The 26,639-nt window shown below is 41.2% G+C and overlaps 1 protein-coding gene across 6 annotated transcripts in view; it reads right to left on the bottom strand.

Annotated features, from left to right (window-relative positions):
* Nucleotides 1-25,137, bottom strand: part of snap91a (synaptosome associated protein 91a) — a 204,727-nt gene extending 179,590 nt beyond the window's left edge. For 5 of the 6 annotated variants that reach the window (XM_078542298.1, XM_078542299.1, XM_078542300.1 and 2 more), the window contains exon 1: nt 24,435-24,785. In XM_078542298.1, the coding sequence (XP_078398424.1) occupies nt 24,435-24,564 (130 nt within the window). In that variant the 5' untranslated portion in view covers nt 24,565-24,785. Of the gene's footprint in view, nt 1-24,434; nt 24,786-25,105 lie in introns of those variants that run through there. The other variant, XM_078542297.1, reaches the window with a different exon arrangement.
* Between the last annotated feature and the right edge of the window lie 1,502 nt (nt 25,138-26,639).

The raw sequence follows: 26,639 nt of genomic DNA, 5'->3' as shown, positions 1-26,639 counted from the left end.
CACCAATAAGTCTGGTGGCATGCAACTGTTAATTTACTTACAATTAACATATAGCTATAGGTAAATTAGTCACTCAACCACCACCACCTAAAAAAAAGCCACCTGGTCATTTCTCATGGGTGGTTTACGGAACATGTATGCACACAAATTATTTGCATCATTCATTTAGAAAACAGTAGTTACACTTTGAAGGTATTCACTGGCTGGAAAATACTATGCATGGTCTGGGGGGCATGAGAGTAGTGGGTGGGTAGAAGATTGCCCAACACCAAGTCTGCCATTAAACAAAAATTCTTGGAGGGTGTGCGCACAGCAGTTTGCTTCATCAATCAAAGGGAGCAGTTATATTCTCAGTAACATGGGAATATTTGACAGTATCCACCACTGAATATAATCATCTCCATCCATGTCTGAAAATAGCAAGGTTTCTCCTCTACTGTACATTTAGATTGAGACAAAACAAACAACAAACCCACCCAAAGAGATCCCCTGTGGTGAAAATTAATGGCTCAAACAGAATGTCAGCTAACTGATAAACAAGGATCCTGACTGGGCAAATCTCGTAAGTACAACCTGGGGATTGGAATGCCAAGCTCTCTCAATCAACAAGGCAAGTCTGATTACAATCAATCACACTACAGTCTGGAGCTTAAGAATCTACTACTTTTACAGTAGCACATTTTTGATAATTAATAAAATCTTTCTACCTGAAAAAAATGAAGAGCCATAAAAGCTTAGCAGTACAGTCTTAGATCACAAAAGTTGTAGTTTAGTATCCTGAAATACTTTTAAAATTATAATTGATTATTAGTTTCCCAAGTTGAGAAAGAATTCTTAGGAAATAACATTGTTATGGAAATAAAAGGTGGCAGAAAAACAAAGACAAAATCCAAACTAGATCTGAATTCATTCAAGGAATATTTGCAACTTTGGACTTGCAAGAGAAACTCACCTGTCAGACTTACACTGGAAATTTGCACAGGCACAGTAGTTGTCCAACCAGGTTGTTAAATTATCTCTATTCTCCAATGAGTAGGCAATATAAACAGCATTCTATTTGCTTTGTTAATTAATGAAATTATTGCACAGGATCACTATTGAGTCTAGATGTCCACATCTTTTCAAACTCCTTTACAACAAGACCATTAAACATGGCTTCAATTTTTTTTTAAACAGTTATTTTTTTCAGCATTTAAGATCTCTTAATTTATCTGAATTCTAGAAGCCAAAACAAGTTGCTGGCTTTGATCTGTCAGACCAGAAATTTTAAGAGCTAATTTTAAATATTTATTGTAGCACACAATAAGTTTACTATATACATACTAACTTGGGAGAATGGCCAATAGCAATGTATATTTTTACCTTTACAGAAATTAAGTTGCTTGAAATAACTGGTCACTGGAGCTGGAGGCAGACAGACAAATAATGTACAGAAATGTTACATAAAAATAGGATTCACAAAAATCTTGAACTACATGTTCAAGGTATTTATGGAATAACTAGTTTGTTATACATTCAAAGCCTTTTTATTGAATTGATAAATGATAGAAATCCACAAAATGCTGCATTTGAATAAAGTTAGTTTTCCCAATAAAAAAAAAATGGGGTCAAAACTAGGGAATTCCGAGCTTCCCATTTTTATCGGCCACTTAGATACATGCCTTAACTTACAAGCTGCAAATTTTAAAATCACATTTCTTATTAAACTGCATGTATTTTAAGGTGAAATGCTGGATTTAGCATCTATCCAACAGTGGTAAGAACATTCTTTTTCAAACGCATAAATGTAAGTAGAATTAGGTCAGCTCATAATAGATAAAAGCAAAAAACTGCAGATGCTGGAAATCCAAAACAAAAACAAAAATACCTGGAAAAACTCAGCAGGTCTGGCAGCCTGCGGAGAGGAACACAGTTAACGTTTCGAGTCCGAATGACCCTTCAACAGAGCTAAGTAAAAATAGAAGAGAGGTGAAATATAAGCTGGTTTAAGGGGGGGTGGTCGGACAAGTAGAGCTGGATAGAGGGCCAGTGATAGGTGGAGATAATCAAAAGATGTCACAGACAAAAGGCCAAAGAAGTGTTGAAGGTGGTGATATTATCTAATGAATGTGCTAATTAAGGGTAGAAAGCAGGACAAGCAAGGTACAGATAGCTCTAGTGGGGGTGGGGTGGGGTAGAATCGAAAAAGGCTAAAAGGTAGAGATAAAACAATGGATGGAAATACATTTAAAAATAATGGAAATAGGTGGGAAAAGAAAAATCTATATAAATTATTGGGAAAAAAGGGGGGGGGAGGATCGGAAAGGGGGTGGAGATGGAGGAGAGAATTCATGATCGAAAATTGTTGAACTCAATATTCAGTCCGGAAGGCTGTAAAGTGCTTAGTTGGAAGATGAGGTGCTGTTTCTCCAGTTTGTATTGAGCTTCACTGGAACAATACAGCAGGCCAAGGACGGACATGTGGGCATGAGAGCAGGGTGGAGTGTTGAAATGGCAAGCGACAGGGAGGTCTGAGTAATGCTTGCGGACAGACCGAAGGTGTTCTGCAAAGCGGTCACCCAGTCTGCGTTTGGTCTCTCCAATGTAGAGGAAACCGCATTGGGAGCAACGAATGCAGTAGACTAAATTGAGGAAGTGCAAGTGAAATGCTGCTTCACTTGAAAGGAGTGTTTGGGCCCTTGGACGGTGAGGAGAGAGGAAGTAAAGGGGCAGGTGTTGCACCTTCTGCGGTTGCATGGGAAGGTGCCGTGGGAGGGGGTTGAGGTGTAGGGGGTGATGGAGGAGTGGACCAGGGTGTCCCGGAGGGAATGATCCCTACGGAATGCCGCCGGGGGGGTGAAGGGAAGATGTGTTTGGTGGTGGCATCATGCTGGAGTTGGCGGAAATGGCGGAGGATGATCCTTTGAATGCGGAGGCTGGTGGGGTGATAAGTGAGGACAAGGGGGACCCTATCATGGTTCTGGGAGGGAGAGGAAGGTGAGAGGGCAGATGCGCGGGAGAAGGGCCGGACACGGTTGAGGGCCCTGTCAACCACCGTGGTTGGAAAACCTCGGTTAAGGAAGAAGGAAGACATGTCAGAGGAACTGTTTTTGAAAGTGGCATCAGCAGAACAGATGCGACGGAGGCGAAGGAACTGAGAGAATGGGATGGAGTCCTTACAGGAAGCTGGGTGTGAGGAGCTGGAGGTATCTGTGGGAGTCGGTAGGCTTGTAATGGATATTGGTGGACAGTCTATCACTAGGTCAGCTCATAAGTAACTCTAGCACAATTAAAATAGAGTTGCCTCCGCTTTGTGGGACGGATTGCCAGGCTTTAGACCAACTGTGGTCCATAGGCTATGGTTTGGCTTTCCAGAAGTACATCTTGCAACTTTTGTTTCTCTATAGATTTGGAATCTAATTTGGGTGATGGATCAAGGATTCTGCTCTTTGCAACTAAAGCAGCTATTCTTTTATTCAGGAAGACCCAAACCGAATTTTTTTTTTAAAAGTTGGTTTCACAAATCTATATTTAAGTTGCGTTAGACTCTGCAATCAGCTACACAGACTAAATAAAGGTCATAGCATGGTTGAAGTACTTCCCATTGCCGGCTATGAAAGTGCTTAGCTCAAAAACAGGCTGTCTCCAATTCCAAGGCTCCAATCAAAAGATCTATAGTATTGAACATATTCTATCCTCGCTGCTAATGTTATATGAAATCAATTAGGCTTCAGAACAAGAATAGTTGATCTGCTCATCACCCTGTAAGCAAATGTTCTACGTTCTCAGGAAGGAGCATAAACTGGAAGAAGTGGGGGAAATTAGTCGAAGAAACTCAGTGGCCAGGTCCAGTTTTGCCTTCAGTGTTATATATTGGGTCAGAATCTTTCAATGCGTCAAGGATTACTAGTCTCTGTTCAGCTGACTTATCACCATTTAAAATTTAGCAATTTCTCATCCACTTGCAGCATCAGACAAAACTACTACTGAATCTTAAGTTGGGAAAAGTTGAAGGTCTCATGGATATATTAAGAAATTTCTGAGTTTGTGCACAAAGGGCAAGCAAAAAGACTTGGCATAGTTACAAATCAGTTACCCAGTCATTATCCTATCAGTAAAACAACCACTCTATATTATTCTCAAATGCCAACAGCTACATACAAAAAGCTTTGCAACTATTGAGACAGGCATTAAAATCAAGAGGAATCAAGACATTTAAATTCACAACCACCAATGGTGCAGCTGAGGGAACAGAAAGGGGAGGGATTGGCGTTTGCACTGCAAAATGTTAGAGATAGATTCAGGGGGGCCATGGTGGGCTTAAGCAACAGATTTTTAAATTGAGGCATTGACCTCCAGGAGCCAATATTGGTTGGTGACAATACAGATGATGCAATATAATGCCTGATGAGAGCTAGGATAGGATCAGCTGAAGCTTAGATCATTGAGCATGCCATGTTATCAAAGAAAGCATTACCGGAGTCTTGAAGTCACTAGCCACCAGTGGATCTGAGTAGTCCATCTTAATGACAGAGAGAATAAGGGTTTGGAATTTAAGCTCAAGATCATATATGACACTAATGTTGCCAGTTTCCTTCAGCCCAAGAAAGCAGGATCAGAATTTTCAGCAAGGTGTTTGTGCCGGGTCATAAAGGTGACTCAGTGCTGGGCAAGCAGTATCTGAGGCAGTGGAGGGGTTGAGAGAGATGATGGAGATAGAGTTGGGTGTCAGTGTATACATAGAAGCTGACCCTGTGTCTGCAGATGTGTCAGCAAAGGGGAACATGTAGGTGTCAGAGCAGTGGGCCAAGGATGGATCCTCGGAGCCAAGATGACAAGGGTAACTATTTCCTTTTAAGGAAAAAAAAATTTACATTTATATAACTTTTTTCATGCCCTCACGACATTCCAAAATGCTTTACAGCTAGATATTATACAAGCAAACAAAACCCAATTTGAGCACAGCAATAAAATGAATAACCAGAATCTATAAGAAATAGGAGCAGGAATAGGCCATATGGCCCTTTAAGCCTGCTCCACCATTCACTATTATCTGGGGCCTTAACTCTGCTTTCCCAACCAATCCCAATATTCCTGGATTATCTTACAATCCAAAATCTATTGATTTCAGCCTTGAATATGTTCGACGATTGAGAATTCAGTCTCTGTGATAGAGAAGTCTAAAGGTTCACAACTTTTTGAATGAAGAAATTTCTCCTCATCTCAGTCCTAAATGGCTGACCTTTAAGGACCTTGGTTGAGCAATGACCATTGACTAGAACCCTGGCAGAACTCTCTTGCTGTTGTTTAGATAGTGTTGTAGAATCATTTATGTCCACGTGACATCTGAAAGGAGCACCTCTGACAATGTACCCACACCCTTGCACTGAAGTGCTAGCTAGATTTTGTGCTCAAATCCTAGAATGGGAGTTAAACCCTTCTGATTCAGAGGCGAGAGTGCTACCACTGAGACAAAGCTGACAAGTCATTGGTAGAGGTACTCCAAACATATCGGTTAGGCAAACGTGGGACTAAGTGAGGGCAGCTCACAAAGCCGGAGACCAAGGGAGATGCATTGCTGGACAAAATACTGCACATTTGTTGAGAAAGATAAAGAGGCACAAGAAACCAGAGTCATGGAGAATGTTGTTTAAGATTTTGTTGATGGCTATTTCATTGCTGAGCAGGGTAAGAAAACTGATTGGGGGATGGTTCAGACAGGGGCATATGGGAGAGATGGGCATGATTCTGAGAGATGACAAAACATTGAAAAATTTCACAGCAAATGTGAGGTTGAAGATGTAGAGTTAGTTTGAAAGAAGTGTCAAAGTCCATTTTTTTCTGAAAATGCCTAGCTAGTCACAACAGAGCAAAGGCGCATATGGCAAATAAGATTAGAGCATTAAATACTTGGCTCAAAGATTGAGAAATGGGTTTCAATTCATGGGGCTGGCACCAGTGCTAGGGAAAGAGATAGCTATAGCACTGGGACCAGGGTACTTTTGAATCATATAACTAAGGCTGCAGAGACAACATAAGAAATAGGAGGAGTAGGCCATTTGGCCCCTCAAGCCTGCTCCACCATTCAATAAGATCATGGTTGATCTACCCCAGGCGTCAACTCTTCTTTCGTGCCAGCTCCTCATAGCCCGCAACTCCCCAATATTTCAAAAATCTATCTCCCTCCTCTTTAGACACTTTCAGTGATCTAGCCTCCACAACTCTCTGGGGTAGAGAATTCCAGACATTCACTACCCTCAGAGGAAATTCCTTCACATCTCAGTTTTAAATGAGTGTCCCCTTATTCTATAACTATATCGAGATTCCCCCGCTAGTGCAAACATCTTCTCACCATCTACCCTGTCAACCTCCCTCAGAATCTTGTATGTTTCAATAAGATTGTCCTTCATTCTTCTAAACTCTAATGAATAAAGGCCTAATCTGTTTAGCCGTTCTTGTTAAGTCAACTCCTTCATCCCAGGAATCAGCCGAGTGACTCTCTTTTGAACTGCCTCCAATGCCAGTATATCTTATCTTAAATACGGGGACCAAAACTGTATACAGTATCCCAGGTGTGGCCTCACCAACACCCTGTACAGTTGTAACAAGACTTTCCTATTTTTAAACTCCAACCCCCTAGAATACAGGCCAAAATTCCATTTGCCTTCTTAATTTGCACCTGCATGCTAACCTTTTGTGTTTCATGCACAAGAATACCCAGATCCCTCTGTGCTGCACATTTTTGGAATGTCTCTCCATTTAAATAATACTCTGGCTTCTGATTCTTCCTACCAAAGTGCACGACCTCACACTTTCCTACATTACACTCCATCTGCCAAGTTTTTGACCACTCAATCAACCTGTCTATATCCCCTTCCAGATTCCTTACGTCCTCATCACAACATGCCCTCCCACCTATTTTTTTTTGTCAGCAAATTTGGATACATTACACTCTGCCCCCTCCTCCAAGTCATGAATACAGATAGTAAATAATTGAGGGCCTACGACTGATACTTGTGGCACTTCACTAGCTACATCTTTCCAACCTGAAAAAGACCCATTAATCCCGACTCTGTTTTCTGCGCGTTACCCAATCCTCAATCCATGCTAATATATTACCCCCAATACTGTGAGCTCCTATCTTGTGCAATAACCTTCTATGTGGCACCTTATCGAATGGCTTCTGGAAATCCAAATACTACATCTACTGGTGCCCATTTATCAACTTTGCTTGTTATATCCTCAAAGAACTCTAGCAAAGGCAACAATCTTTAAACAGTCTGAAGAAACAGGCAAGGTCACTTAGTCCATGTTGTGATTTCGAAGTTTAGATGGTGCCTTCTGTACCCCCTTATCTATGCAATTGTTTAACAAGGGCCAGGATATGACCCTCAGCAAGATGTAAACTAAAACGCTGACCTCAAGCGGAGTGACGTACAAGGGGGGGGTGGTAACCACTCTGATGTTTTGAGTGCCTATCCCTGTATCCATTGGTCAGTTTAATTAGATAGGTGATTGACACCGGGTAAAATACTGGGCCCTCCAAAGGGTGAGTATATATGGGGAGGTCCTGCTGAGGGATCATATATGGCTGAGATGCTGGTGAGGTGGCAGTGCTCGTTGGGCAGCTGCCTTCTTCAGATGGAAGATGGACCAGATAGTGAGGAGGATCATCATCAAGGCAAGAGTTTCCTAACATTTCGATTAGAGAGTGGAATGTTGTTATCACAAGCTGTTATGAGTCTTATACTATTTTTCCTGTCTAATTAGTTAATGTATCACATCTAAACTGTTGTTTCTTAATTAACTTAATAAACCATCTTAAAATTACTTAAGACTAGTCGACTGCCTATTTAGGTACCTGTGGTCCTGAATCCAAAATCTTACATTGTTAATGTGAAATGGGGCAGGATTAATCAATGACCTCATTGTAAAGGATCCTCTGGGTAACAGCAATCAACACATAAGAGAATTTCAAATTCAGTTTGAAGGTGAGAAATTTGGGTCTGAAACTAGTGTCTTAAAATGAAATAAAGACAATTACAAGCGTATGAGGACAGAGCTGGCTGGGAAAATAGGTTAAAAGCTAAGATGGTAGAGAAGCAGTGGCAGACATTTCAGGAGATATTTCATAACACACAAAGATACAGTCCATTTAGAAAGAAAGACGCTACAAGAAGGATGGACCATCCGTGGCAAATTAAGTTAGAGATGGTATCAAATTGAAAAGAAAAGATATATTATGCTGCAAACATTAGTGGTAACCCAAAAGAGTGGGAAACTTTTAGAAACCAACATAAGAGGAATTTTAAAAAAACGGAGAAATTGGAGTATGAGAAAAAACTTTTTATATTTCATGCTAGATAGTAAAAGCTTCTACAAGTACATGGGGGTGGGAGAAAGAGATAGTGGCATAGTGATAATGTTACTGGACTAGCAATCCAGAGGTCCAGGCTAATGCTCTGGGGACATGAGGCACAGCAGGCGATGGAATTTGAATTCAATCGATCAATAAACCTGGAATTGAAAGCTAGTAAAACTATTACTGATTCTTGTAAAAACCCATCTGGTTTACTCATGCCCTTTAGGGAAGGAAAGAGTCTACATGAGGCTCCAGACCCACAGTACTGTGGTTGACTTTTAACTGCCCTCTGAAAAGGCCTAGCAAGCCACTCAGTTAAAGGGCAATTAGGGATGGACAATAAATGCTGGCCTTGCCTGCAACTCCCACATCCCATGAAAGAAAAAAAAGGAAGACAGTAAAATACATGTTGGTCCCTTAACATGGAAACTAGGGAATTAATAATCGAAAACAAGAAAATGGCAGACTTTAAACAAGTATTTTGTATCTGTCTTCACAATAGAAGACACAGAAAGTATTCTAAGAATAGTAGAGAATAAAAAAGTAAACGGAGGGAGGTACTTAAAACAATCACAATCATAAGAGAAAAAGTACTAGGGAAACTAATGGTACTAAAGGTTGACAAGTTACTTGGGCCAGATGATTACATCCTAGAAGTCTTAAAAGCAGCAGCTACAGAGATAGTGGATGCATTACTTCTGATCGTCCAAAATTCCCTAGATTCTGGAAAGGCCCCTGTGGATTAGAAAACTGGGAACACCACTATTCAAGAAAGGAGGGAGACAAAGCAGGAATCGATAGGCCAGTTAGTTTAATATCTGTCATTGGGAAATTTCTAGAATCCATTATTGAAGAGGTCATTTAGAAAATCATAATACAATCTGGCAGATTCAACATAATTTTGTGAAAGGGAAATCATGTTTGACAAATTTATTCGAGTTTTTAGAGAACGTAACAAGCAGAGTGGATAAAGAGAAACCAGTAGATGCATTTTTTTTATTCATGAGATGTGGGCATCACTGGCAAGGCCAACATTTGTTGCACATTCCTAATTGCCCTTGAACCGTGTGGCTTGCTTAGGCCATTGCAGGGGCAGTTAAGAGTCAACCACGTTACTGTGGATGTAGAATCACATTTAGGCCATTTTCCAAACCAGATGGACTATTATAACAACTGATTATAGTTTCATGGTCACCATTACTGAGATTAGCTTTATATTACAGATTTATTAATCGATTTTAAATTCCACTAGCTACCATGTTAGGATTTGAACCCATATCCTCAGAACATTAGGCTGGGTCTCTGGATTACTACTCCAACAGCATTACCACTACACCATCTTCCCCTGTATGTATTTGGATTTCCAAAAGGCATTCATTAAAGGTGCCATATAAAAGGTTACTGCACAAGGTACGAGTTTATAGTCTGGGGGTGATATAACAGCCCGGACAGAGGATTGGTGAGCTAACAGGAAACAGAGTCAGGATAATTGGATTATTTTCAGGTTGGCAAACTATAATTAGCGGAATGCCGCAGTGATCAGTGTTGGGACCTCAACTATTTAAAATCTATATTATGACTTGGCTGAAGGAACCGACTGTATTGCAGCTAAATTTGATGATACAAAGTAGGTAGGAAAGCAAGTTCTAAGGAGGATACAAAGGGATTATTGATAGATTAAGTGAGTAGGTAAAAAGTTGGCAGATTGAGTATAATGTGGGAAAATGTGAGCTTGTCCACTTTGGCAGAAGAGCAAAATATCATTTAAATGGAGAGAGACTGCAGAATGCTGCGGCACAGAAGGATCTAGGTATCCTTGTACATGAGTCATGAAAAGTTAGCATGCAGATACAGTAAGTATTTAGGAAGGCAAATGGAATGTTGTAATTTATTGCAAGGGGGATGGAGTAGGGAAGTCTTGCCCCAGCTATATAGGACAGTGGTGAAGCCACACCTGGAGTAGTGTGCGCAGTTTTGGACTCCTTACTTATCCCTCCGTAAGTTCAGAGAAGGCTCACTTGTCTGATTCGTCAGGCCTATACTCATTGGAGTTTAGAAGAATGAGAGGTGATTTTATTGAAACATGTAAGATTCTGAGAGGGTTCGACAAGCTGGAAGCTAGGAGGATATTTCCTCTTGTACGGAAATTTAAGAAATAAAAGGTCTTCTATTTAAGATGAAGAGGAATTTCCTCTCTAGAGGGCCATTAGTCTTTGGAATTCTCTTCCACAGGGAGTAGTGAAGGCTGGGTCATTGAGTACATTCAAGGTGGAGTTAGATTTCTGATTGACAAGCAAATTAAGGATTATGAGGGATAGGCAGGAAAGCGAAGTTAAGGCAACAGTAAGATCAGTCATGATCTTATCAAATGGCGCAGTAGGCTCAATGGGTTGAATGGCCTACTCCTGCTCCTTATGAACTTATGAATCATTAACAGTGTCAGCTAACATGGTTGCCAGGAAGAGAAGCAAAGTGGATAGTAGATTCATGGGAATAGTCAAGGAAGTAAGGAGGTAGCTCCCATGAAATGAATTTAAGGGTGGGTATAGAGAGAGCTGGGAAAGAAACTAGAGACAGACAGGTTCACGAATAGAATAAGGTTATGTCTTGCTTGTTGGAGTTACGGGCTGGGAACAGTGAAAGCAGCAGAGGCAGTTTAACAGATCTCATCTTAGAAACAAAGAATTCCGTGTTGGAGTTTAAGGAGGGGAAAAACAGGGAAATGAGATTGGGATGTTTGGCTGTGGAGAAAAGCTTGGTCTCATTTTGGTCTCCAGGATGATCCTAGAGAAATGGGTGGTTCTGGTAGGAGATCCAAGGTCCTTTACAGCTTGATGTGGCCCAGCCAGAATACTGAGAAATGCTATGCAGGTTCATAAATAGCATTTGAACAAAGTACCAAAGAGTTACTGGCACTCCAAAAAGGGTGGTGGGGGAGGCTGATGTGAAATTCAGCATGCTATATTCAGCCTCTTGTAACCATTAGTCCTTCCTATATAAAGATTTAATAGCATTTTAACAGCAAGTGGTAATGTGCTTCAGGATTCTCTCCGTTGGCCCAAAACTCTAAGTAATAGTTTTTCCGCATATTAAGTATAAAACTATCACTTAAAAAGGTGTCTAACTCAGTTCCCCCATTCAATCATTCTCAATTAAACCCTGATACAAAAAGTTAAATGAACATTGCTGTATGATAAATTTTTTTGTATGTTATAGCCAGTTTATCTGCACATGCAAATATGAATAGTGCAAGGCACCTAAAAATTTGATGTTCTGCAAGTCTTTGACTAAGTTATAATGCAGCAAATAACAAGTGATATACAAAAATAGAAACCTAAATCCTTTTCAATTTGTGAAACACTAATGTTGCTCAGACAACAAAAACAGAGAAGAGGGGAAAATGGGCATATTTTAACACAGATTAAAAAATTAAAATACAAACTGGGGAATCAATTTGCCAGTGAGCCTAATGAAACAACACTGCAAATTAAAATTAAGTACTTAAATAATGAAAAAGTATACGATAATTTGAATAAAAGCTATGCAAGGCAAATTAGAATGCAACTCTAAGTATGGTATGAGGAATTTTAATTTTGAACCACTGAGAGCACACAAGAGAACATCATGTGTGTGGGGTGCTGGCTGAGCACGGGAAACCAGGAATTCCCCAAACACTAATTTTATTTCCACCATGTGCAGGTGATGTCACCAACAGGTTCCCTGTCAGGAGCTCAGCTGACAGCCAAGCTTGGCATCCAGTGAGGTGGGGCGCAGTCCAGAGGAGGTCACAGAACCAGGTAGGTCCGCACCACAAACAACGATGAGGGCCTAGATCAGAGGCCCGGGTTGAGTGTTTGGAAGGTAGGAGGAAGGGAAATTGGTCAGGCCGGCACGCTAGAAAGTCACTTACTTCCTGATATCAACAGTTCCTCAACTTGATTAGCTGTGGGAAACCCATTGAACCAGGGTTAAATTTCAACGGTGAATAAAATTGAGACACAGTCTCATTATATTTAAAAAGAGCCAACCCAATGCCTTGGAGCGGGTTGGTCACCTGATCCTCTTTAAAATCCAAAGCAGTCAGGTTGCCATCAAGATTCAGACTTTCAGCATTTCAGCCTCCCATTCCCACCAGATGCAAACCAGCCCTCTTTTTTTTTTAAGGGGAGTGGGGGGTGTGGTGGCAGGGAGGGATGTTAAAATCCCCCCAGAAGTGCAACAGAATACTTAATTCAATATACAAATTTTAAACCTTATTGGATGGGGGTGGGGGGCATTGATGAGAGTTCCTAATTCTTTTCTGAAAAAGTTCAATTTAATTTATAGTTTAGTACCTATAAAATTGAGTTAGTTAATTTACATTACTTTGATAAATGTACACTTACATTAATAATTTAGCCATTCCAGTGTTTTTCCAAATATGGAGAAAAATGGTGGAATTTTAAGGATGCATATAGAAAGGATTTTACAGATGATTGCAGTTTTTTTTTAAACCACTCTACAACAGATTTGCAAACCTTTCAATCTCCTCAGATGTGCATACAAGAAATTTGGCCTGTCTTGGCCTTATTAACCGGGGCAGAGTACAAGAGCAAGGAGGTTATGTTGAACTTACATAAGATACTAGTTCAACTTCAGCTTAAGTATTGTGCCCAGTTCTGGAAACATAAGGTGGCACAGGAGAGGGTGCAGAAAAGATTCACGAGAATGAAGTTCCTCATCCTTGGAACCAGTTATGAAGACAAAGGAGAAGTTAGGATGGTTTTCCTTGGAGAAATAAAGCCTGAGAAGAGATTTGATAGAGGTATTCAAAATCACAAGGCGCCAGGACAGAGTAGATAGGGAGAAGCTGTTCCCACTTGTGAAAGGATCATGAATGAGAAGGCACAGATTTAAAGTTATTAGTAAAAGCAGCAAAAGCGATATGAGAAAAAACTTTTTCACGCAGTGAGTGGTTAAGGTCTGGAAGGTTCAAATGAAACATTCAAAAGGGAATTAGGCTGTTATCTGAAAAGAACATGCAAGCTTACAGGGAGAAGGTGGGAGAATGGCACTAAATGAATTGCTCATTTGGCGAGCCGGGGCAGGCATGATGGGCCGAATGGCCTCCTTCAGTGCTATAACAATTCTGTGATTCTGTGAACATAAACCATTTAAACTCCTAAAACAAGCTGGACTATTTCCTTTTTCACTTTATAATTCAAGTCATACTTGAACTTAGGGCAGAATTGTTCTAGATTTGCACTAAGTGCAGTAGCGGGCAGGTAAAACAATGTTTTACCTGCCTGTTGCGATAGCAGGTTTTCACGCTGTATCATCCCAAACCCGCTGCATTACTTATGCATTCCTGGGAAACACGCCGTTTCCCTGGTAGGCGGGCTTTCATTTGCCTGCCACATCATCACCTCACCGCTTCATCACCCCAGGCACCACATTTAAAGTACAGCCACGCTCAGCGCTTCCAACCCAGGACTGCAGCAATGACGACATGGCCCCTAAAGGCAAGACAACTACAGCCCTCGAGCACCTTTTGGTGATGTCCTCTACCCCCGCTCTGGCCGCAGGAGGGGCAGCTACATTACCACTTTGGCAGTGGTGATCAGTGCCAATGTTGCACAGAAGAGGTTGGACATCCAATGCAGATAGAGGATGAATGATCTCATCCAATGCAGCCAGGGTATGGCAAACATCTCATCACTAAACTCTCACATTCAAGCCCATCACGCATTCACTGGCATCTCACTCACTGCCAGCTCAAGGGACATCACCACCCATTCTCACACACATACCCTCATGTCTATCTGGCTTCGTCTCCTCAGCCCTCACCATCTTGAGGCCACTTGCACAGAGCCAAATGTGCCCCCACCCACACCCTGGGATACCCTCCTTCCCCAGTACAGCTCTCGTCCTGCAGCCTCTTCCCTTGCTCGAGGCTGCTTTTCTCCCTTCCCCAAGGAAGACCTTGCACTTCAACCGTTGAAAAGCCACCCACATATGGCTGATCTGGTAAGTAGAGACCTACCCGTGAACTCCCCTGAAAGTGGCGTGGTGCTGTCTGTGAAGCCTGGCGCTGATGACTGCGAGTGTTGGCCAAAGCAAGGTAAGCAAACGAAACTTGAGGTCCTAAGTGAAATGCAGCCAGCCAAGTGCATGCCTTATATACGCTGTTGTGAAACATGGCGGTATGTTTTCCCACCGTCGTGGACAGGCGAACCGGGGGCTGGAGGGGAATGAGTCCGGCAGGTTGCCCTTATAAAGATATGATGTATTACAATGAGGTTCCCGCTGTCCGATGGCAGGGAACACGGCCTGCCATCAGCGGGCGGAGCGTGCAATCGCAAACTGGTTTCACAACGTTGTGAAACTGATTTTTGGCCTTCTTGCAACATTGTCCGCTCATGCCACCAAACACACATGACACTTGCGGGCTTGGAAAATCCCAGCCTTAGTGTCAGACCAGTTCTCCCACAAATACACACCCACCCTGATCCAATTTCTAAGTGCATTCCATACCAAAGTAAAGTAGCCATCTATAATGTGTATTGCTTTACCAACATCTGATAATAAACAGTGTGTAAGGTATTAAGGAGGAAGGACATTTATTACAGCATATTTTTTTGAATATTCACCATTCCTAGCTTTCTTTACTGCTTTTGGATGTTTTGTCGCATTAAAAATGCTCCAGAGGCGGAAGTTGTTCTAGCAGTAATATACTTTTCCAAACAAAAAGGTCAGTTGACCCACTCCCAGACTTCCGATAATCATTAGTTTACAGGAAACATAGCACAGCCCTCAGTCCTCAGTATCGTGACCTCATTTGGCTGCATTTGCTTTTGCCTGTACTCAGAGCAGAAGGGTGGTTTTTAAAAAATAGGCACATTGACTTCTACATAGATTTACATAAAAAATCTGAGCGACGGCAATGCAAATGCAAAGTATGCTTGGAGTTAGCATCTCAGAGGACGTTGCAATCACAGAAAGCTGCTGCTAAACAGAACCATAGGCTGAATTTTAATATGCAGAAGCACTCAGATTTGGGTAGGTGGGGGTTTAAATGCAATGAGGGTTTCTACCTCTACCACCCTTTCCTGCCCTGCTTCAGTCATTAAACCACTTTAGGTATTGAACCCACAAGCATGGTACCACACTCCTGATGCTGACATCATGGCCAACCTCCAGCCACGCCTACATTGCTTTACCAGCAGGCTTCTTTCTCCAGTCAGTAGGAAGAGCACCTCGCTTTAGGCCCTTACAGTCCCCAGTCAATAAGTTGAGGCACAGACTTTGGACACCCAGACTCTATTCTGCCAGTTGCCTCTGTGTTGCTCCCAACTCCAAATTAATGTGGGTAGAGACTTTAAATTCAATTAATTAAATCAAATCTTGAATTAAAAATACTAGCATGAGTCATGATGGCCAGCAACTTACTGGATTATTAGTGGATCCTTAATATCATTCAGCGATGGAAATTTGCCATCCTTACCCAATATTATATGACTCTTAACGCCCTCTGAAATGGCCTAAGCAAGACAATCAATTGTATCAAAACTGCTAAAACCGCACAGACGATGTAGCATCGACCCAAGAACCGGATTCCGACATAGCAAAGATATACCATGCAAATTCCTCCTCACTAACATGAACTTGTGTCAAAATTGGGAGAGCAGCAAAAGCTGAGTCATACTCTCAGAATCATACCTTTCAGTCAACATAGCAGTCTCCTTCACAATCCCTGGTTATGTCCTGTCCCAGTGGCAGCATCACAGCAGTATATAGTCAACAGGCAGTGGCCCTGGGAGTCCTCAACATTGACTCCAGATCCCATGAAGTCTCAGGTCAAAGATCAAACAAACATCAGCAAGGAAATCTCCTGCTGATTTCCACCTACTGCTCTCACTCAGTTGATGAATCAGTGCATCCCTGTTGGCCAACACTTGGAAGAAGCTCTAAGGGTATGCGTCAGAGCTGTACTTCACCATAATCTGTACCCTCATGTCTGGTATATTCCTTACTCTATCAAAGCACAGCCTTGGTTCATTGAGGACTGTAGGAGAGCATGCCAGAAATAGGCAAACCTAAAAATGAGATGCAACCTGGTGAAGCTACAACATAGGAATACCTGCATGCTAAACTGTAGCAACATGTTAAAAGCAAAGCTGAGCAACTTTACAACTAACAATCAAATCAAATCTTTGCAATCCTGACAGTCATGAATGGTGGTAGACAATTAAACAACAAATATGAGTTGGGGGTGGGGGCGTTGGCGTAGGACGAGGTGGTGATCCCATGAATATCCCCATACTCAAATCCATAAAGATGGTGGAGTCTTGCACATGAGTGCAAAAGGCAAGGCTGAAACTTTTTCAACCATCTGCAGCCAGAAGTGCCCAGAATATAATTCATCTCCACCACCTTCTAAAGGTCCACATCACCAGAACTCTAATCTTCAGTCAATTCAATGCACTCCACATGATAAAGAAAACGTTGAGTACACAAGACACAGTAAGGGGTACATGCATTGACAGCATCCTGGTTGCAGTGAAGACATGTGCTCCACAACTAGCTGCTACCCAAGCTATTCCAGAGTACTGTAGCTACACTGGTATCTCCCCAACAAAATGGAAAATTGCCTGGTATATCCTTTCCACAAAACACAAGGCAAATCGAATCTGGCCAATTACTGCTCCATCAGCCTATGTTCAATCAGCAAAGTCCTGGAAGCAGTCATCAACAGTGCTACAAAACCGCACTTACCAATAACTTACTCTTTGACATTCAGTTCGGATTCTGCCAAGACCACTCACTTCAGACCTCATTACAGCCTTGGCCCAAACATGGATGAAGGAGCTGAATTCAAGGCGAGGTAAGAGTGACTGCCCTCGACATCAAGGCAGCATTTGACTGAATGTGCATGAAGGAGCCCCTAGAAAAAAGTGAAGGCAATTGAAGGGAATCAGGTAGAAAAAACTCTCCATTGGGTAGAGTCATACCTAACAAAAGGAAGATGTTGTGGTTGTTGGAGGCTAATCATTTCAGCCCAGGATTTCAGCAGGGGCTCCTCAGGATAGTTTCTGAAACCCAACCATCTTCAACTGCTTCATCAATGGCCTTCCCTCCATCATAATGTCAAAAATGGGGGTGTTCCATGATGATTGCACAACGTTCAGTACCATTTATGACTCCTTAGATATTGAAGTAGTCCATGTCCAAATGCATCAACTTTCAGGCTTGGGTTGATAAGTGACAAATAACACTCATCGCACAAGTGTAGGTCACTGACCATCTCCAAAAAAGAATATGGACACCTTCTTTCAACATTCAAAAAGATCATCTTGGGGATCATCATTAACCATAAACATAACTGGACAAACCACATAAATACTGCGATTGTAAGAGCAGGTCAGAGGCTGGCTATTCTGCAGTAAGTGATGCACCTCCTGACTCCCCAAAGCCTTTCCATCATCTATGAGGAAAACGTCAGGAATATGATGGAATATTTTCCATTTTCCTGGATGAGTGCATCCAACAACACTCAAGTGCAACAGCATCCAGGACAAAGCAGCCCATATAATCAGCACCCCATCCACCACCTCAAACATTAACTCCCTCCAACACCAGCACAACATGGCTTCTTCAACAGCATTCCCAAACCTGTGATCTCTGCTACCTAGAGGGCAAGTGCAGGTGCATGGGAACGTCACAACCTCCAAGTTACCCTCCATATCACACATCATTCTGACTTGGAAGTGGGAATAGGCAATAAATGCTAGCATTGCCAGGAAGTCACTGACAGACATACTGCCCTTACTTCCAGATCTCTGATGTGCTATCCACTTCACGGTGTGTAGGGAACTTAAAACCAGCCGTATCACTTGAAGATTACATACAGATTCACTAATGCAGGAATATTTTCCATGCTTCAATACAATGTGTCACAACAGGAAATTTTAAGAACATAGGAACAGGAGCAGGTAATTCAGTACCTTGAATCTGTTCTGCCATTCAACTAGTTCAGAGTTGATCTGTATCTTAAGTTCAATTTACCCACCTTCGCTCCCTAACTATGAATACTAGTTGATCAGAGAGCAGCAACTGGATTTATAAAGAGTAAATCCTGCCTGACAAAGCCGATTGAATTTTTTTTTGAAGAGGTGACTAAAATAGTGGACAGGGAAATGTCTGTATGTTATTTATATGATTTCCAGAGGAACTGATAAAGTCCCTCATAAGAACCTGTTAAAATTGAAACTCATGGAATTGAAAGCAAAATATTGACCCAATTAGGAAATTGGCTGAGCAGGAGAGAGAAAGGATATCAATAACTGGCAGAATGTGACCGGTGGTGCCCCATAGGGATCTGTGTTGGGTCCTCAACTATTCACTGCATTTATTAACTACTTAGGTGATGGGATAGAAAGCCACATATCCAAGTTTGCTGATGACACAAAGATAGGTGGTGTTGTAGGAAGTGCAGATGGAAGCATAAAATTACAAATAAATATTAACAGATTAAGTCAATGGGCAAAATTTTTGGCAAATAGATGTCATTGTAGACAAATTAGGTCATCACTTTGCACTTAAAAAAAAGGATTGAACAGTATTTTCTAAATGGTGAAAAACTAGAAATAGTGGAGGTCAAGTGACTTGAGGATTCATGTACATAGATTGTTAAAATGTCATGGACATGTCGAGAAAATAATCAAAAAATTATTGAAGTGCTGAATGTTTGTATTTAAATAGTAGGAAGTTTTGCTGCAGTTATACAAAGCTTTGGTTAGATCACCCCTGGAGTACTGTTAGCAGCTCTGGGCACCATACCTTAGGAAGAATACAACAGCCTTAAAGGGAGTGCAACGTAGATTAACAGAATGGTACCTGGACTCCTAGGGTTACAAGGACAGTTTTTAAAAAAATATTCATTCATGGGATGTAGGCGTCACTGGCTAGGCCAACATTTATTGCCCATCCCTAATTGCCCTTGTTCAGAGGGCATTTAAGAGTTTACACAAACTAGGTTTGCATTCCCTATAATTTAGAAAGTTACGAGTTGATTTGAGCAAAGTTTAAGGGGGAAACAGAGTAACTATTTCTGCTGGTTGGGAACTCTAGAAGTCAGGGGCATAATTTAAAAATTAGAGCCACAGAATTCAGGAGTGAAGTTAGAAAACACTTTTACTTGCAATGCATGGTAAAATTTTGAAACTCTCGCCAATGCCAATTGATGCCAGGTCAATTGTTCATCTTAAACTGAGATTTGATAGATTTTTGTTGACCAAAACGTATAAAAGGGTATGGGGAAAAGGCAGGACAATGGAGTTAGGTCGCAGATCAGCTACAATCTCCTTGAATGCTGTGACAGGTTTGAGGGCAAAAATGGCCTACTTTCATTCCTGCAATGTTGTTGGCTAATGAAAATTTATGATTTTCAGTTTTTAAATTTTTAATTGACCTGGTCACAACAGCTTTTTGGGGCATAAAGTTCTACATTCTGCTTCTCTTTGTGTGAAGAAGTGCTACCTGACATCGTCCTGAACAGCCTAGCTGTAATTTTAAGGTTTTTAACAATTTATTCTTTCATGAAATTTGTGCGTCACTGGCAAGACCAGCATTTCTTGCCCATCCCTAATTGCCATTTAATTGCGTTTCAGTGGGCAGTTAAGAGTCAACCACAATACTATGAATCTGGAGTCACATGTATGCCAGACCAGGTAAGGCTGGCAGATTTTCTTCCCTAAAAAGAACATCAGTGAACTCGACAGGTTTTTGTGCCAATGATAGCTTCATGGTCATCATTACTGAATTCCAGAATTATTAATAAAAACAAAAATAGCTGGAAAAACTCAGCAGGTCTGACAGCATCTGCGGAGAGGAATACAGTGAGGTGAAATAAGTTGTTTGAGGGGGGTGGGACAGGTAGAGCTAGATAGAGGGCCAGTGCTAGGTGGAGGCAAAGAAGAGATTGCCAAAGATGTCATACACAAAAGGATAAAGGGGTGTTGACGGTGGTGATATTAGTTAAGGAATGTGCGAATGGTGACATTAACTAATATCACCACCGACAACACCCCTTTATCCTTTTGTGTATGACATCTTTGGCAATCTCTTCTTTGCCTCCACCTATCACTGGCCCTCTATCCAGCTCTACCTGTCCCACCCCCCTCAAACAGCTTATATTTCACCTCATTTCTAATTTTCTTTAGTTCTGATGAAGAGTCATACGGACTCGAAACGTTAATTGTATTCCTCTCCGCAGATCCTGTCAGACCTGCTGAGTTTTTCCAGCTATTTTTGTTTTTGTTTCAGATTTCCAGCATCCACAGTATTTTGCTTTTATCCAGAATTATTAATTTAGTTTAAGTTCCACCAGCTGCCATTGGTGGAATTTGAAACAATGTCCCCAGAGCATTAGCCTGGGCCTCTGGATAGTCCAGTGACATTGCCACTATGCCACCATCACTCCCTATGCCCTTAGTCCGGATTTCCTTACTGGGGAAAATAGGTTCTCTCTATTTACCCTAGCACATCATTTTAAACACCTCAATTAGATAACCCGTGAATCTTCTATACACAGTGGAATATAAGCCTAGTCCATGCAAGCTGTTCTCGATATAATATTTTTAGCCCAGTAATATTTTGGCGAATCTGCACCACAACCCCTCAAACGTTAAACGTACTTCCGGAGATGAAATACCAAGAATTGAATGCAGTACTCCAGATGAGGGCAAACAGCAGCATTATGCATAAATTCCACAATTTTGTATTCCAGTTCCCTTGAGATGAATATTAACAAACCCATTAATCTTTTAAATCATATTTTCTACCTGTTCACTAATTTTAAGTGATTTTGGCACATGGACACCTAAACCTCTGCTCATCCACAGTTCCTACCTTCTCATCATTTAGAAAATAGGTAGATCTCTCAAGTCCAGTGCAATTCACCTGGTACTTGCCCATGTTGAATTCCATTTACTACAATTTTGCCTACTCACTTAATCTATGCCTCTTAGCAATTTTCTGCTCCCATCTACACCAAATACTGTGGCATTTAACTTAGTATTATTAGCAAACTTGGGTATAGAGCTTTAATTTACTTTGTGCCTCAAAGTTCTGTCTGCATAATTTATGCATTTCACTTATTTTAATTGCACATGATTTTTACACTTATCCCTTTGGCCAAAAAGAGTCCAAAAAGATCACAGAGTCTGTTGGGGAGGCAGAATTTAAGATTTCTGTCGATTACTCATTTTACATTTGTTGACTTACTGGTATATTATATTGGTATACTGGTATAAAATATGCTTGGAGATATAAATTGTTTGTACAGACAGTAGTAACAACCGGCCTGATTAGCAATGTGCCCATTTTGCAACGGGTTCCCGCTCACCCCACCAAAGAAAACTTTGAAAATAAATGCATTGCCAAATTGAAAAGATAGTGTTGTAAGTAGTTGCACAACTTATTAATAAGACACCATAGCACAGCTGAAACTATTAATGGGTTATAGACTTCTATAGAAGAATGAAAGATCAAAGTCATTAACTTTAAAATACTAAAGTATTCTTGTTAATGACTGGAATAGGTCAAAATCTGAACATTCTTCACCAACCTATAACATCATGAGAACAAATCATATCCATGAGATTTGTGGTAAATTTTCAATTGTGATCCAGTAGCAAGAGGCATCAGCTCCTGCAATTTAAAGACAAGACACAAACCCCTGGTTTGGATTACAGTTTTGCAATCCACTTTCATACATCAGTATCTTTATGGATTATGCACTACTTTCTGAAACCATTATAAAATGTGTTCTAAATTGATCCAGGAGTAATTCTATCTCCTCACACACCATTACCTTTGCTGCATTGCTGAGGGAACTACTGAAATTTGAGCACCACTTTGAGCTCCTCCTTCACATAAAGGAACTATGAAATGCTTTTATGTAGATTTAAGATGCTGGTAGGTTAGATATGCATATGAATACTTTGGGTTGGCTTAAAAGTTGCCAAATATCAAACTATTGCTTCTAAATTTAGAAATCTATTCAAATATGTAGAAATTGAATTTATGTTTCCACAGGCTAAGTTCACAGTTTAGTTATTCAAGAAATCCTACCAAGACCAAGAAGGTTCCAAGTTCAATCCTTGTGTTGAGATGGTTAATCTCAACCAGGGTGACAGCCAGCACAGGTATTCAAATTGCAATCAACACCCCTGGGGTAGGTAAAGATTTTTTTAAAAGTATATCAGGTGTTCCCACTACTGATGGCTATCCAGTGACCTCTGCTGAAATGTGCACATGTATGGACATTAGGCATTGGCAAGATTGTGCAGTGTTCCCATACTGCTACCCTCCCCCATGCGCATATAGCCTGCCCACATTCCCTTTTCAAGTTCAAGTTCATGCAAAATATGGTTCAGTATAAGACAATAGCTAGTAGCCCTAGGATCACACCACAAGTCCGCACCTTCAAGAAAGAGAGGGGCAAGGAAACCTGAGGGTTGCACAATGTATTTTTACTATAATCTTCATGTACACTACTGCATAAACTCTGCAGTGCTGTTACTAAAAAACAAAAATCAGCAATTTTTAAAATGGTAGCTCATGAGAAAATACTAAATTAACTACCTAGATGTTTTTTTAAAACCAAAAACACTGGCTCAGCTATTTAATGAAGTGCAATTTTTGCAGCAATTTCTAAAATAATCTGGTAATTTGTCTACAGCAATGTGTCAATATCAGGGGATGATAAAATGGAGAAATTAGTCACACTCTTCACTATTGGTTTATGACTTTTATCCGTACTACATCTGAGAGAAATTACCCATGTGGCATTGATTTCTAAAGGAAAGCCATAGATAACCAAGGACATGCTGCTATTCATTTCAGAAATATAGATGGAAATCAAACTGTGAGGATTGTTTAGATATTTTTTATTTAAAATGAAATTATAAAATCACCATTTAAAATTCATTAACAGTCTTCTCTGCTTAAATGTTAACTGCTGACTAGTCTATTGCAGTATCAGGAAAGAATAGTAATATCCCATTATAAATTGTAAACTATTCTGACTATTTGCACAATATTAATCATTTGAACAATCTAAATACACTAATTTCAGAGCCAAGAGCTAGTATTTAAACAGCAACATCCAGAGAGATTAGCAATACAGAGGGAGTAGTGGGGGCAGGGTAGGAAGGATCACCGCCACATCAGAATCATCGATGCTCAGTAAACTGCACCATTCAGACACAAGCCGATAGCTGCAATTTTTAAGAAATCAGTTTGAATCCGCCCCCACTCCTCCCCTCTAAAAAGTGCTGATGCGGCTGAATATTTCTGTAGCCCACTATACTGCAACCCGTGATAAATCGGACATTATAAATTCTCTCAGTGCCATTCTCAAGGAACGAGAAAAATTTTTACCCGACTGAAATCTACATATTTTATGCGCTTCCATTTAAGCGACTAAAGTGGAGGATTACAACCCAAATCCTGCTTTCTTGCATATGACGAACACATTTACCTGCAATATCCGATCATTCGCTCGGTGTATCTAATTCAGAAAGTGCATTTTTATTTGCGATGTTTAAAAAATTAAACAACCAGACTTCCTCAGCAATTCTGCTAGTAAAATATTTATTATACTTCTGGCACTGGTGCTGCATTACCGTTACCTCCTGTATCCAGAGCTATGAATACAACCCCCCTTTTTTTTTTGCAAGCTCAGACTCCATTACAACCAACAGAAATACCAGTGATGGAGAAAAGCAAATAAAACCCAGAGCCAGGAATACCAGCGAATGCCTGGGAATAAATGGAAACGCCAGCGAGCAGTATCCATTAAAATAGCAGGAGTGTGAGCAAACTGGCGGCACACGTCAATAGAATTAAAATCTGCAAAACATCAGGGACAGGACAGCAAAATACTGGCAAGTTAAAAAAAAATATATATTTTTTTTTAAAAAGCCCAGATTTGCGTTTGGGCAGATTCAGACACGGAAACGCACCGTTTGCAATGAATCCTGAGATATAACACTGAAGGGCAAGTACAGGGGAAGGGGGGCTATAAGATATGAAGGTGAAAGTCTCTTACAGTCCAGGTGTTTCTTCTTGGGTCCCATCACCTCATGGGTGGTCGCCTTGCAGACAGCCCTGGCCACGGCCGAGCCGGTCACACTGTACTGAGCTGCAGCAATCCGGTCCGTGATCGTCTGGCCCGACATTTTCTCGCTTTAATCTTCCTTCTTCTTCCCCCCCTCTCTCTCTCTCACACACACACACACACACGCTCACTTTGTAATGAATAATTTATATATAAATAAAAAGAGAGAGAGAGAAAAAAAAAGGATGTCAATAAAACGGAATATACAATGTAGTGAAACAAAAAAAGAGATGAGGAGCCGCCGGTCGCCTGTCAGATATCCAGAGAGAGAGACTCACACCTGGGACTGGGGAGGGGGAGAGAGGAGGCGGCGGCGGCGGGAGGGGGGCTCCCTGCCCAATGTCAAATAAAAAAGGGAGGGGGGGTGTGTGAACCGATTAAAAACACATTAACGGGTGGGGCGAGGAGGAATGAGGAGGAGAGAGCGGCGGGGGAAGAATCCCTCCCGGTTCACAACAACAATCTGCTCAGTGATGCTGGGCTGGGCGGAGGCCGCCGGTTACTGTCTCTCTCCAGGATAACCGCCCCGCTCCCGGCTCTAACGGCCCCTCCCTCTCTCTCTCTCTCTCACCCCCGCCCCCACGTCAAGGGGCCGCTCGTACCCGAGGACTCGCCGCCGCCGCCGCCCTCCTCCCTCACGGGCCTCGCCGTCGCCGCTCTTACTTCCAATCCGAGCAGGATTTTTGACAATAAAATGGCGATTGATTCAGGGATTTAATCGGATTTTTTTTTTCTCTCTCTCTCTCTCTCTCTCTCCCTCTCGGTCTCTTCCCCCCCCCACCCTTCCCCAAAGCCTTTCTCCATTGACACGTCACTAACCCACCCCCTCCCCTCCCCATTATTAAAGGGGAAGGTCAGCACTCCCAACTGCTGCAGGAGGCTGGCTCGGGGTCTGCCGACATAAATTACACCTGTGTGCTTTGGGGGTAGGGGAGACGATGATACTTATTGGGGTTGTGCTCAAATTCATCCTTTCACCTCTGCTCTATCCATCACAAAAAATGCAAACTTTAAAACGAAAGCACACGCCGTTCTTCAAAGCCCCTGAGAGCAAGTCCTTATTCCCTGGACCTCTGGAGGTTGCACTGTGCTGTCCTTTCTTGCCTTCACTTTTTTACCTGCATTCTAATATTCCTTGCTAAGCTTACACTTGACTAAGTCAGTTGTATGTGTGTGGTTAATTTGTAGTTTTGTTAATCACTGTTATAGGCAATCTTTTAAGTCATTTCTGATTCATATGGTGGTTTTAAAATCTTTAAAGTAAACAATTAAATATCACTGAAACCATGTTTTTGTAGACGTTTTTACTAAAAATAACGAGTCGTCAAATACCAACAAGCCCTGTCATTGCATTCAGAGTTGTAGCTTTGATTCATCACCCCAAACCACAGAGTTAGCAAACACAGTTATATGGGTGTGGGAAAGTTCGCACAACTGAAAAGCACCGTTATCTGACTCTCCATTCTATCCCACTGTCCAAACTAACACATGCATAACTACGCCGTTATTGTACTCCCTTGTAAATATCATGTTAAGAAAATGTACCACAGCTACACCAATATATAAACCAGAGTATATGATCTTCCCCTTTAAAAAAAATCCAATAATTATCTTGACTGTAGATTGTAGATTTCAAAGGGTTATAAATGTTTTTGTTTTCATGGTCCTCAACTTTTCCATTTCCAGCTCTTCCAAGTGTCTGCCAGAGCTGGTTGAATTGGTGACTCCTCTACCTCTAATTTTCACACACTCCCTTACTGACTGAGGTACCTTCCCATCACATCACCACTACTTTTTCTTCTAGTTACTGTGAACAATGGTTAAAAACATAACGGGTGGCAAAAGCAGTAAATGACTTGGTTGCACTATCCCAGGAAGGTCCCAAATTTGATCCTCAGTCTCAGTTCATTTAAAGTGGTAGGAACATAATATTCAAAGCCCACTGAAGCTCATTCCCATTACCTTAATTCTCTGAGACTATCATTTAACTTTATTTTGATTGATGCACTGAATAGCGGATTGTTCCATGCATTTCTTGTCTGTTAAAGAGAGAAAGATTTGCATTTATAAACCTTTTACAACTTCAAGACATCCTTAAACACTTTACAGTCAATGAAGTACTTTGAAGATTAGTTA

Source organism: Cetorhinus maximus, chromosome 5, assembly GCF_964194155.1.
Source record: "Cetorhinus maximus chromosome 5, sCetMax3.hap1.1, whole genome shotgun sequence".
Taxonomy (NCBI): Eukaryota; Metazoa; Chordata; class Chondrichthyes; order Lamniformes; family Cetorhinidae; genus Cetorhinus; species Cetorhinus maximus.
Note: the sequence above shows the minus strand (reverse complement) of the source record. Positions and strands in the feature narration are given on the sequence as shown.